At 43.0% G+C, this 12,617-nt stretch overlaps 1 protein-coding gene across 8 annotated transcripts in view; it reads right to left on the reverse strand.

The window, feature by feature from the left end:
- KCNMA1 (potassium calcium-activated channel subfamily M alpha 1) overlaps positions 1–12,617 on the reverse strand; it is a 725,872-nt gene that overhangs the window by 72,736 nt on the left and 640,519 nt on the right. For all 8 annotated transcript variants that reach the window (XM_059397886.1, XM_059397885.1, XM_059397883.1 and 5 more), the window contains exons 20-21: positions 4,511–4,634; positions 332–556 (exon numbers count right to left, since the gene is read on the reverse strand). In XM_059397886.1, the coding sequence (XP_059253869.1) occupies positions 332–556; positions 4,511–4,634 (349 nt within the window). The remainder of the gene's footprint in view (positions 1–331; positions 557–4,510; positions 4,635–12,617) is intronic.

Here is a 12,617-nt window from a genome sequence, read left to right on the forward strand (position 1 = left end):
AAATTCTGCTATAAGTCTCATAATATCTCAAAGCACTAGGTTTGGGTAGACAAGAGAGAGAGTGTAGAGACACTGATATGGTAATGCCTTCGATACCAGCCTAACTTCATGCTCGATGAGCAGCTGAACTTGGCTGCAAATTCCTTTTAATAAGGTCTCCCAGGGTTTAGCTATTCCTAGACAGAGCAGAGGGGAAGGGCTGAGTCCTCGGGCCCATAACCAGATGAAGAAGCAGACGCATGATCAAAGCTACAACTACCATATCCATGTGGGATTTTCTTTTGTGAAGGAAAAGAAGGAAAAAGCATCCCTAATGTGACCTTAGACTTACAGGCAATATGGACACTTTGGGGAAGTTATGAAGCGTCTCCCATTCCCGCTTGAGGTACTCAATGGAGCCCACAAATACGATGTGCTTGAGTTCGTGGTAATGAAAGTTGCTGGCTCGGAGTGGCATCACCAGGTTCCGGAGGCCAATCAGGGCTGAGCTGACATCACCAAAGATGCAGACCACGACGTGGCCGCTCAGGACGGTCATGGCAGCTTCGCTTCGAGTCTGCAACAGGGAGACACAGAGCAGCATTGGAGGAAAGACCTCATAGGTTGCAGCAAGGGTTAAAAAAAATCACTTTCATCAAGATAAACATTTGCTGAGTGCTTACTATGCGTTTTTTTTTTTTAATTTCATTAATGCTACAGATTACAGACATGCCATATTTTGAGTATGTGTATATGCATCATACTGGTATAATAAATATATATAAACATATATCCATCCATACCATGACCTTCTTTGACCAAAACTTAAGAAAGTTATGCCATAACACATAGGAGTCGGTAGCCTTTCCTGAGGCAGGGTGGATAAAAGGGAATAGTAATATTTATGTTGTTTAGAAACAGTAGTCTTAGTTTCCATGAAATTGTTGGTAACATAAGCTGCCTTTTCTGGCTTTCTTGCTGAAATGATGATAAAATGGTAAGATCCATGCTAGTCTCAGCTTGAGAAGTTTGAGTTTTGAGTTCTGGACTCACCAATGGGATTTCACACTGTATCAGTACATCAGTAGGTAGAACATAATATCCTAAGCCAGGGGATGGCAATATATGGCCCACAGGCCAAATCTGGTCTATACTCTGCTATTGTTTGGAAGGAAAGATTGGTTTTTACATTTTAAAATGGTTGGGAGAAAAAAAAGATTTTATAATATGTGAAAATTGTATAAAATTCAAACTCCAGTAAAGTTTTATTGCAACACAGCAACACAGCCATTCTTATTCCTTAGTTGTTGCCTGTGGGCGCTTTTATGTTACAACACAGCTGATTAGCTGTGACAGGGACCGTGTGATCAGCAAGATCTAAATTACTCATTCTATGATCTTCTGCAGAGAGAGTTTGTGACCCCTCTCTACTGCTGGTCTCTGGTTTCCAGGGACATTCCTGGAGAGGCCCACCTGGGTAAGTCATCAGAGGAAGATTCCCAAAGAACCATTAGAAGGATGTAGAGCTGCACCAGCAAGAGCAATAAGCTCGTGTCTTCCCCCGACCCTAGGCTTGATCTCAAATGAATGAATAAAATCACCCCAGTGAGTGAAGGACCCCAACTTCCCATGCAAATGGTTAGCCACTGCCACACATTTGCTCACTCTGTTAGCAAAGAGAGCAACACAGGAGGCCACTTAGCGGCCTTTCTCCACTCCTCCTTCTGGTCCAGTACCTCCCATTCCTGACTTTCTTCCTCCTGATTCTACCCACCGCTTGCCTGGATGGCCCCATATGGCTCACAATGCTTTTGGGGAGGCATATTAATGTCCACTGCACATATCAACTCTGCTGGATTTAATCCCTAGAATTGACCAGTGTATTGATTGTTTAAATGCCAATATTACAATTCACAACAATGTCAGGGTTATTACAGTAACCCCCAAGGACGAGAAGAAGCCAGCTTTCACTCCCTGATCGTTAGAATAAAGCAGGGGCTGTCACCATTATCGGTTTCCCTCTGCAATAGCACAGGAACACCTAACACAGGGACTGTGAGAGACATCTTAGAAACAGCGACTAAGGAGGACCCACTGGGAGGTCAACACCCCACATCACTGCTTCATGGAGAAGACCTAGAGTTAGTTATCTCAGCTGCTTGGAAGTCTGAGTGCCTGGATACTGTTAGCAGAACATCCACCAGCCTGTAACATGCTGTGATGGGGTTTCTAATTGCTTTTAATTGGAGTCTAGCTCTCTTCAATGAACCTGAGGAATACAAACTGGATCCAGAGTTGGGGCTAGAAACCTACAATGCAGGGTGGGGGTAGGGCTCTGCTTAGCAAAGTGGCTGACCACAGGAGCTGAGCTCTGTGGACTGAAACACCAATCCTTGCACTGGCCACAGTAACATCACCGGAAGAATCTTGCCAAGATCCCAGTTCCCTGAGAGTCGGATTCTGCCTGGCTTGAGACCTACCAGAGCAACTACTCAGAGGTGCGTCTGCTGCTTTCCACACATCCTTGAAAGCCTCACCCAGATGGGGCCTTACTGGTCTTAAATGCTTCAAAACACAATCTGTCTGCATAGGAAGACTTCACTGGCCACTTAGATACATCCTAGTCCCTCTTCCCTAGATTTGAAAAGCATTTTGTGCCTCTATAACACTTAGCTTTAAATACATTGCTTCATGGTAACATGTTACGTCTTCTAATCAGATGATCCTTTCCTCCTCAAGATGGAGGCCACTTCATGTTTTCTAACTCCTAGAGCTGTTAGTGTCCTGCACCCAGGGGGGGCCCATGCAACCCCGAAGCGTCTTCGCACAGCTGGTTCTTCTGAGTATTCTCATCTCTGCTCCCCTGGGACTTCAGAGAGGGCTTCTTGGACCACACTGTGGTCCTAGCACCTCCTGGGGCCCTTTCTAGCCCATGGCCCTCCTTGATTGTCTTCATAGCCCTGTATCACTTTTCTATATCCCTTCGTTTACTTGGAGATCTTCTCTTGGCCTCCCCTAGAATATAAGCCCTGTGACAGCAGTCATCATAAGGGGCCTTACCCCTGGCCACAAGAGCAGGGCCTAGCACATAAATGGCCCGTTATAAATGTGCCTTTAAATGATGTTATTTTTCAGAGGACAGAAGCAGTAACTCACTTCCCTAAACTCTTTCATGCCAGGAGGGACTTTGTTTGTATGCCAATCAGCTATACCTGCTTCAGGAGACTGGGCAAGCCATTAAACCCTGGATTCCAGCTATGAGATCCAGCCCTCTACAGCCACAGATGGGTAACACCAGTCTGAGTTTGGGTCAACAGAGCAGAAGCGCGGCGAACACATCACGATGTAAACGCATGCAGCCTCCTCATGAATAGAACCATTTACGCTCCTCCTGCTAAATCAGGCAATAGCTATTTCTTGAGAATTCTGACTTTCTGGGCTTTTGTCTGCAATGTTCACACCTCTAAGACAGCCTCTAGCACAACCCTGTATTGGCTCTTAATTGCTTGATTATAATTAAACTGAGAAAACAGATAAAACACGGGGGAAAATCCAGTGGATTAGAGTACAAAGCCTTTCCGAGGAACTGGAGCAGCCCTTTTCTAAGAAGGGCGGCCATGACATCAGAAATGATAGGATTTTCCTGGCTGACACAAAGAAGCAGTGCACAGCAATCTGCAATGAGAAGGCATCTGACCTTCCTGATTATTAATCCATTTTTCATGGATTAGGAGGACAATAAACTGTAGGGAACCTGATGTGGGCATTAAAACCTAAAGCTGTTAACAGGACAAGTCCGAAGAGTAGAATGGATTATTATCTATGCTGACATTCCTAGGAGAGACCAGAAGAAGCCCACTGCTGCTACCAATGTGACCCAACCATGAAGCAGGGCTCTGAGACCCCACATCTGAGGTGGTCCCATGGCTCATCATTGTCATCATCAACAAATGCATTTTGTATCATGTGCTAAGAAGGATCCCAAATGTACAAGGCTATTAGAAGAAGCCTTGTTCTTCTTCTTAGAAGACAAGACATTGTTATAAACAAGTAACATTGTTTATTTTATTGGTACCATTCACAACTCTTCCTGGTATTTAATAATAATAATAATAATAAGGAAGAGGAGGAGGAGAAGTAACTCTATTGAGTCACTGCAACCCTAGGAGTTAAGGTCAGTCTCATATCTCATCTTCTTACGGGTAAGAAAACCGAAGTGTAAAGAGCTCAAGGAGAGTCACATCCATAGGAATTAGATACATACTGCCTCCCATGATGCCTTGCACACAGCACAGGACTGCCCCATATTGTAATAAGCCAATAAATATTCCAGAGATTAAAAATTCCATCCTTGGTACATATTCTGATGAGAGTTCTAGCTGCTTTCATCTGAGTCCCAAATTTTAATGATCAAAAAATAGTTACGACCAGGGACCATATCTTTGCATCAGCCAGTTAGGGAAACCTCATTCCTAGCAATGGTAGTTTGGGACCGAAGTGGATGGCACAGATTCTGTGGCCCACCACTCACCAGGATGACTTTCTCTATCTCCTTGGGTGCGCACCAGTGAAACATGCCAGTAGAGTCATACTTCTTCACGTTGGAGTCCATGTTGTCAATCTGATCGTTGCCGGGAATTAACAAGGGGTCATGCCTGGGGAGAAAAGGACAAGAAAACCTAAGTGGAAAATGTAATAAATTATAAATGGAAAGTGCCCCCTGAGTTACATCTCAGAGGAATTGAAAGATGCACAGAAAGTGGCTGTCACTGAAGGCCATTCTTTTGCTTGCAGAACCCGTTCTTTGAAAGACAACTGCCCCAACCTCCGCCACCACCTGGAAAGGCAGGCGACCTTTATCAGCTAGTAATTCTGCCTTTCCCCTCCTGTTCCCATTTCTCTAAAATGGCCTTCACGTCATTTTGTGGATTTAGACTCTTTTCATGGATACCTCTCCTCCCTCCTCTTCTCATTTTACCAGTTATCCAGTCTCCCCGGTGCTTGCATGTATGTGCGCACGCACACACACACACACACACACACTCGCTCACGCCAAAGGGTTGTTATTAGCATTGGCAATGAAGAGGAAGGAATAGGAATAGAGCCTCATGCTGACTGACTGGCATGAGGATGGAAAGCCAATTACCTGCTCTTCCTGACTACAACTTCTGACGTGATGCTCTTCGCAGTAAAAGCTTTAACAGGCTGCACTTTAAATATTTTAGCAATTTGCCCAATCAGATTTTGCTCTCCCCGGCTGAAGCCCTTTAAAGATTCAGCAGCATGTCACTTCAGAGCAGATTGACTACCAAATGCCCACATCTGGAATACATGATTTCAATACTAAACAACACCCTCTCTCCTTGCCTTGACAACTGTATTTGCCCTCGCCATCCGATGACGGTCTCCCCTACCCCCACTGTACCTCCCGACTGCAGCCTTCCTTGGATGAGAGCTCAAGCTCAGACGCATCTTAATAAACTTGCCTTGAATTCACTCTCTTGCCTTGTTTACTGGCGGAAAGGAGAGATGCAGCTACAAAGGCCGCCCCTCCAATGGGCTGGCAGAGCCTCACCGACAACCTTGGGAATTACAATAAAATCGGGCGGGTCTAACAGGCTCAAAGCATAAGAGACATAGTCCCACATCTTGGGCCATATCCATTGTCCAGATTCCATCTCTGGTAGTGATTCCATATCTCAGTTTTGGGGGTAGGTCGTTAAGGTTTCTACAATACTGACCGCATATAATTAGGACAAGTCCCAAGCATACACATACCTACGTGTCCTTTCAGGGGAGCTCTCTTCTCTAAAGAATATCACTATTTCAAGATAGAAAATATAAATAGGTTCAAATTCCAAAAACTTACTATAATGTGATTTTGCCTTTTAAATCATCTATTTTAAGCATCAGTGAGTGACCATTTAGTTTTTAGTATTTCTCCCCTTGATGTTTTCTCTGCTACTTCTCATTTATATGTCCACTACATAGAGAGTGGGATAGGAATCTCTCCTACATGATCCACAGACCTAGAATTAAGCTTTCGGGATATCAGGATATGTATCATGAACACCCTCCCCAATACTCACTCTACCCCCTTAAGATGGGAAAGTTCTCACTGCCTTTACTTATTCCTGAGAATCTCTTTTAGGCGATACCAAATACCAAATACTGTGTGAGGCAATCCTGCAAAGTTGTCATCAAAAAACATGCTAGATTACTATAGGAACTGTCATATCTAATCTTCAAAGGAGAAGAACAATCCACCTTGGAATAGCATCTCGGTAGCTGAGCTGTTGAGAAGTCTGAAGGTGTTGTAAACCACCAAGCCACCTTTCAAATACCAAACTCGGTCAAAAATGCTAAAATAAAAAGGCAGTTGCTCCTAAGAACTGGTCACAGATCAGGGCAAGAGCAACTTTATTTTTTTTTCACCCTTGAAGAATCTATAGATATCCGTCTATAATAGGTAGGTGGACAGAAAGCACCAAAGAGAAGAGATTTCAGAAAATGAACAGAATGAACACTTCCCAGCCCTAGAAGAACATATTCTAGTTGCAAGAGGATCTTAATAAATTTTCCTGGAATAAATAGAGCCAGCTTCAAATTCTCTTCACCAGTAAACTGGTTACAGAGGAAGTATGATCTCAAAACATCCTGAGAGCTGCCCCTAATGCCTCCAACTCTCATCTTACGAAAGTAAACAAACAACCCTGATGATCAGTTATCCCTCAATGAGAGGGAAAAAGACAGTATTCTACTGTCAAGTCTCACTAACTGGGGTGAGGGTCTGGGAAAAGCATGTATAATTTCTTTAAAAAAAAATGCTATTTGTTCTCCAAGTATAGTGGACATACCATGCTATATTAATTTCAGGTGTCATTTGACACTAGGGTTGCAAGCCATGATTGGCACTGGGATATCCAGAAACATCTGAGAAGTCTCTGTGGTCTGCCATGCTGCTCTCTGTACTCCCTACACGCCTCTCACCGTCATCTGGATAATATAAATGTATTACCCAGGACTGCCCCCAAAGGGTCTAAGCTGAGGACCATTAAAAATCTCCCCAAACAAAAGCATTCCCTTTTCTGGCCAGCCATGGCACCAGGACTTTGACCTTTGATTTCGTGAATCATCAAAGCAATGAATAAACATGAATTTTCTATTTTGATCTAGGAATGGAGGCTACCCTGATGATTAAGATGCAGTCCCTAGTCAAAGAGAAGGTCATAATATAGCAAGAGAGAGAAATGTCAATCAATAGTTGTGATACAGTGTGATGAGTGTTATACCATATAAGGTGGCATGAGAATACCAAGAAAGAAACTGTTAATTGCCTGGGATTTGAGTAACATTAAGGAAGGCTGCCCAGAAAAGGGAACATTTTATCTGATCCCTGAAAGGTGAAGAGGAATTGCAGATTTTAGTGTTGATCTACAAGCAGCCATTAGAACCCACTCAGAGACTTGAGGCCCAAATAAGCCCAAGGATGGTCCCCCAAACCGTGGCCGACGTTCCTCAAAGAGCAGATCGAATCCACTGATTGCATATGACTGATTGAAAGCAGGCTAGGAAATGTGTGGAATTTAGATAGAGAAAAATCAAGCTTCCAAACATGAAGAATGTCATAGAAATGGAAGGGGTTTAAAAAAAAAAATAAAAAAGACGTGTTTCTCAAGGTACTGGATTTCTCATCATGTAAGTCATTCCAGAAAAGCTGGGATACAGAGATTTCATTATAAATGCTGGGTGAACCTAGAAGAACTTCAAGATTTAGCACTGCTCTCTTACTGAGAAAGAGGTTGCTAGAAGTGTTCTGGAACTATCAGGCCACCGCTGGGCATCAGAAGGCCAGGGGGCACTAAGTAACTGAAGAAAGGTTGTTGTTGGAGTGAAGATGGGAGATAAGAAGAAATAAAGACTGAAGACTTTAGAGTTCCATGAAGGATCATGGGTGTTCCTCATCCACTGGGTTCTACCATCTAGAAGGAAGCTTGGAACATGATTCAGTTCAACAACACAAGGGTCCATAACTACTTTGGGCAGTACATGAATTGTACATGAATTTCCTTACCATTTCTGTTCCTGTAGTTATTTCAAGTGGCTTACCATCAAGTTCCTTACCATTTCTGTTCCTGTAGTTATTCCAAGTGGCTTAAGTTGACTTAAACTGCAGAGATCTCTGACATAGGTGAACACTGAAAAGCCAACTGGCCACAGGAACTTCCAAACTAAGGTTTTTGGAGTTTACATCAATAAAAGAAAGTTCTAGCATTTGCCACTGAGCACAACAGCCAATAGTGCTGTAGTCAGGGGAGGCCCCCTCCTCTAGGAGAAGAACCAGACAGTTTATTTTACCTGGAAAGGAAGTCCTCCAGAAACCTCCATGAACAAAGCATCCAAGGAAAACTTATTTACAAAATGATTAAGAGAACCACATTCAAATGTTCTCAGATGATTCCTCAAAGACCACTTAGTTGGAAGTAAGGAGAAATACTAGATACTGTCTTTCTGGCCTTAATTATTTTATGCATTTTCTCAACTCCTCTAAAATGCACTGTAATTGACTCAAGACTCATTTGTCATTTATCATGGAGCCAATGTACATGCATTATTTTAAGGTAACAGAAACTCTGTGAGGTGAGGTCTACCTGCTGCATAGCTGGTCAATGAGCATAATTCTGTCCCCCACAAACTCTGTGTATCAAAGTCTGAACTTTTTTTTTTTTTTTTTGTGACTGGATGATACAGTCTTCAAAGAGGTAAATAAATTAAAAAGAGGTCATTAAAATGAGCCCAATTCAGTATGGCTGCTGAACTTAGAACAAGAGGAAATTTAGACACAGGCACATAGAAACATGTGAAGACACAGGGATAAGACAGTCATCTAGAAGCCAAAGAGAGAGACCTAGAACAGAGCTTTCCTTTACTGACTCAGAAGAAACCAACCCTGCTTATACCTTGATCTTGGACTTCCAACATCCTGAACTGTGAGAAAAATCAATTTCTACTGATTAAGATTTCCAATATATACTACTTTGTTATGGTAGCCGCAGGAAACTCATCAACAGTCCACCTTGGAAAATGGGACAATGTATTAGCTATCGGTCTCTGGAAGTGACCCCAGCTGCCCTTCTTGCCCCTCAGTTGCATGTTCACTTCAGGGAGAAAAGCATTCTTCCACCAGTTTAGAAATACACAGAATTAGACGAGAAATACACAGTATCTTATTCAAAGAGTTTGGACCAATACCGCTCCCTCCTCAGGCCCACCCCACCCCAACATACATATACAATTACATGTGGCTCTGCCCCAGAGGGCACGTCTCTCCAGTCTTTAACTTGCAACGACATTTGTGGATCAGTACCTATGACAACCCAATTCAAAGGAAAGGGGAAGCCTGTTAATTTACTCATTTGAGGAACATCTGGGTGGCTCAGTAGGTTAAAGCCTCCACCTTCGGCTCAGGTCATGATCCCAGGGTTCTAGGATAGAGCCCCACATCAGGCTCTCTGCTTAGCAGGAAGCCTGCTTCTTCCTCTCTCTCTCTCTCTCTCCCTGCCTTTCTGCCTGCTTGTGATCTCTGTCTGTCAAATAAATAAAATATTTATAGAATTAAAAAATAAAATTAAAAATTTAATTTACTCATTTGAACCAAGAGTCTTTCTCCAAAGGTGGTAGAAATCACTGAGAGCAGGAAATGACTTTTTTCTTTCTTGACCATATAGCATAGTGGCTTCAACCAAAATATCTGTCTGTCAGTCTTGGCTCATCTACTACTTGCTACATTGTGCCATGTCTCCGTTTCTTCATCTGTAAGATGAGGGTGTTAATCACCATCATTACTTAATGGATCCCATTTAAGGGTTATATGAGTAAACACCATCATACCCTTAGCATATAGAACCTGACTCAGAACGTGCCCTCAATAAGTGTTAACTACCATTATTATGATTATTGTTCTTTCTACTTTGCTAAAAGCTATTTGTAGCTCTTAGGAAGGGAGACAGTAAGGATAGCGCAGCTCAATGATGTAAACATAAGGTTACTACCATTATTTCTACTACCATTGCTACTACAAATGGATAGCCACCATGAGTTGAATTGTCACAAACATTGCAAGGCGGAAACTTTCACCTCCATTTTATGATCCACTCATGACTGTCACACTTGCAGGAAATTTCTACTATTATTACCCATCTGTGTGGTTGGGAAAGAGAGTGGATAAGTAACATGGCTAATGTGGCACAGCCAGTGAGAGAGGCAAGGTTGGACCAAACAGGTCTTGACTGGAAGCCAAGGCTGCTTGGCCCCATCCCACTACTGCCCATTTTCAGGAGGCAGCTGGATTTTGTTCATTCTCCACTGCAGAGCTCCGAAGCACGGTGCCCTGAGCTGCAAAGACAGGCAGACTGGCACAGCGTGGGGTGAGGAGGGATTCATGAATTGCAGAGCTTGTGTGAATAATCTGCAGGAATTTACCCCATGAGCCTTTCTCAGGACAAGGTGCTAAGCAGAGCCTCAATAATCAATCAAGCCTGGAAGAGCTTTTGCCATGTTCCAGTATCTGAAGGCTCTGTTCAGGAATACCCACATTTTTATAGCAACTGAGGAGCCCCAGTGAGTTCAATTTTTCATAACTCTGCATCTTGAATCTTAGCTCATACCCTCAAAGTCCACAGCTAGACATTAAGCATGCCTGACTTCAAATAAAGAATAAAAGATCATTGTTTTGAGGATTTGCAGAGCAAGGAATGCCACTTGCCATCAATTAATCTGAGGAAGTGAACTAAACGTCCTTCTACAGCAGAAACACAAAAAGCTTGCCTTGAAGACAAGTGCCTAAAGCAAAACCACAAATCCCTTTCCTAGCAAACCTGCTGTGGGGAAGCCAGTATTATATTTTAAAGAGCACAGATCCCCTTACAGGCAAATACAGCAAATCCCAGTTCTTCCGTGGCAGTGGGTTCAACACTGGCCTTCAGAAATTTACATTAAAGTACAAGTAAACAAACCACCAAAAAAAATAAATAAAATAAGTGTGAAAGAGGAAAGTTACAACATGGTTTTTTTTTTTTTTTAATTTATTTATTTATTTAATTTTTTATTTTTGATAAACATATATTTTTATCCCCAGGGGTACAGGAACCTAGATGTCCATCAACAGATGAATGGTATCAAGAAGATGTGGTATATATACACAATGGAATACTATACAACATGGTTTTTGAATTGCATCCTTTGCTTGAGTGCTTGAGTTTCTCACCTGGTAAGGGCTCTCCTGTCCAAGAATCCCAGGTAGGCTGGAGCCCCCTACAGTATCTCCCCGGGAAACCAGAGGCCAGATAAACTGTGAGAGAATTTCTCAGCCCAAGGCAGGCTCTTTGTCCCATGGCAAAGACTAATTCTGAGGAGTATATTTAACATGTCAAGCACCACTGCAGGGCTAGGGGGATATTTTTGAGGCCTCACGCTTTGTTTCAAAGGTTCCTCCTGCAACTGTCCTCCTCCATAACCAGGGACAGAAGCTGTTTGCCCTTCCTAGGAGCTCCCATAGAAGTAAGAGATGCTCCTTCTGAGATAATAATTTGCATTTTTGTCTCATCCTTTGGATGCTGAGCTTCTTGAGTGCAAGGAACTCCTATCTTACTCTCTGGTGAGTTTCTAGAATCCCGCAGAAGACATTGTACATGTTCAATAAACAATCAACTAATGAGAAGAACTGATGAACAATCTCTAGTCCCTCACTCCAATCTCTTGACTCTTAAACCAGTCAATGGAAACTCACCAGACCTTTTATGGAGACCTGAAAATGTGCCCAGTGATAGTCCATTCACCTTGGATATCTTGCGACAATTTGTTGGCGGAACAACTAAAGCTCTTGTACTGTTTTTCACTTTACAGAGACTATATTTGAAATAGGGCACCTTGATCTAAAGGGAGACTCTGAAAATACGACTTAAACAGGTCCGGCTGTCTGGAGTGGGTCTAGAGCCACCTGATCAGCAGGAAGGACTCATGTTTGATGGCCAACAGTGGTCAAGACAGGCGTTTTTAATGAAGCAACTATTTAGGGCTCCATTGTCAAGTCTGAACATTTCTGCAAGAAAGGTCCCTATTACATTAAGCTTCCTTTGCTGTTCTGATTCACAGAAGCAGTAGTTCTCAAACTGTGGCCCCATACCAGCTGCATCAGCATCACCATGGAGCTTGAGAGAAATGCAAACTCAAGCCCAGCCCAGACCTACTGGATCTAGCTGCTTGAACAAGAGGCTCTAAATGATTGTATGCATGCTGAAGTTTGAGAACCATCACCATAAAGTGTTGCCCAGATGGAGAAACTATATGGTTCAAGTCAATTCTACCAAAGCTAGCAATTGTTTACAACACACAGACCGGAAGTCTATGATTCTCTCCAGCAAGGCCAGGGCCAGAGTCATGCAAGTGAAGGGTCTAGGTGCAGATTTTAGGAGGTACCTCCTATGTATGGCTCTCCATAGTTCTGGCCCTTCTATCCACATGGAGAATCATAGGGCTGAAGACAAAACTACACTCAAGTTGCCTATCCTGACTTTCACTGTGGGACTCTCTGGAACTTGAAAGGTTGTATCAATACCTGACGGGGTTCCCCACCTGCA

Source organism: Mustela nigripes, chromosome 4 (genome assembly GCF_022355385.1).
Source record: "Mustela nigripes isolate SB6536 chromosome 4, MUSNIG.SB6536, whole genome shotgun sequence".
Classification (NCBI taxonomy): domain Eukaryota; kingdom Metazoa; phylum Chordata; class Mammalia; order Carnivora; family Mustelidae; genus Mustela; species Mustela nigripes.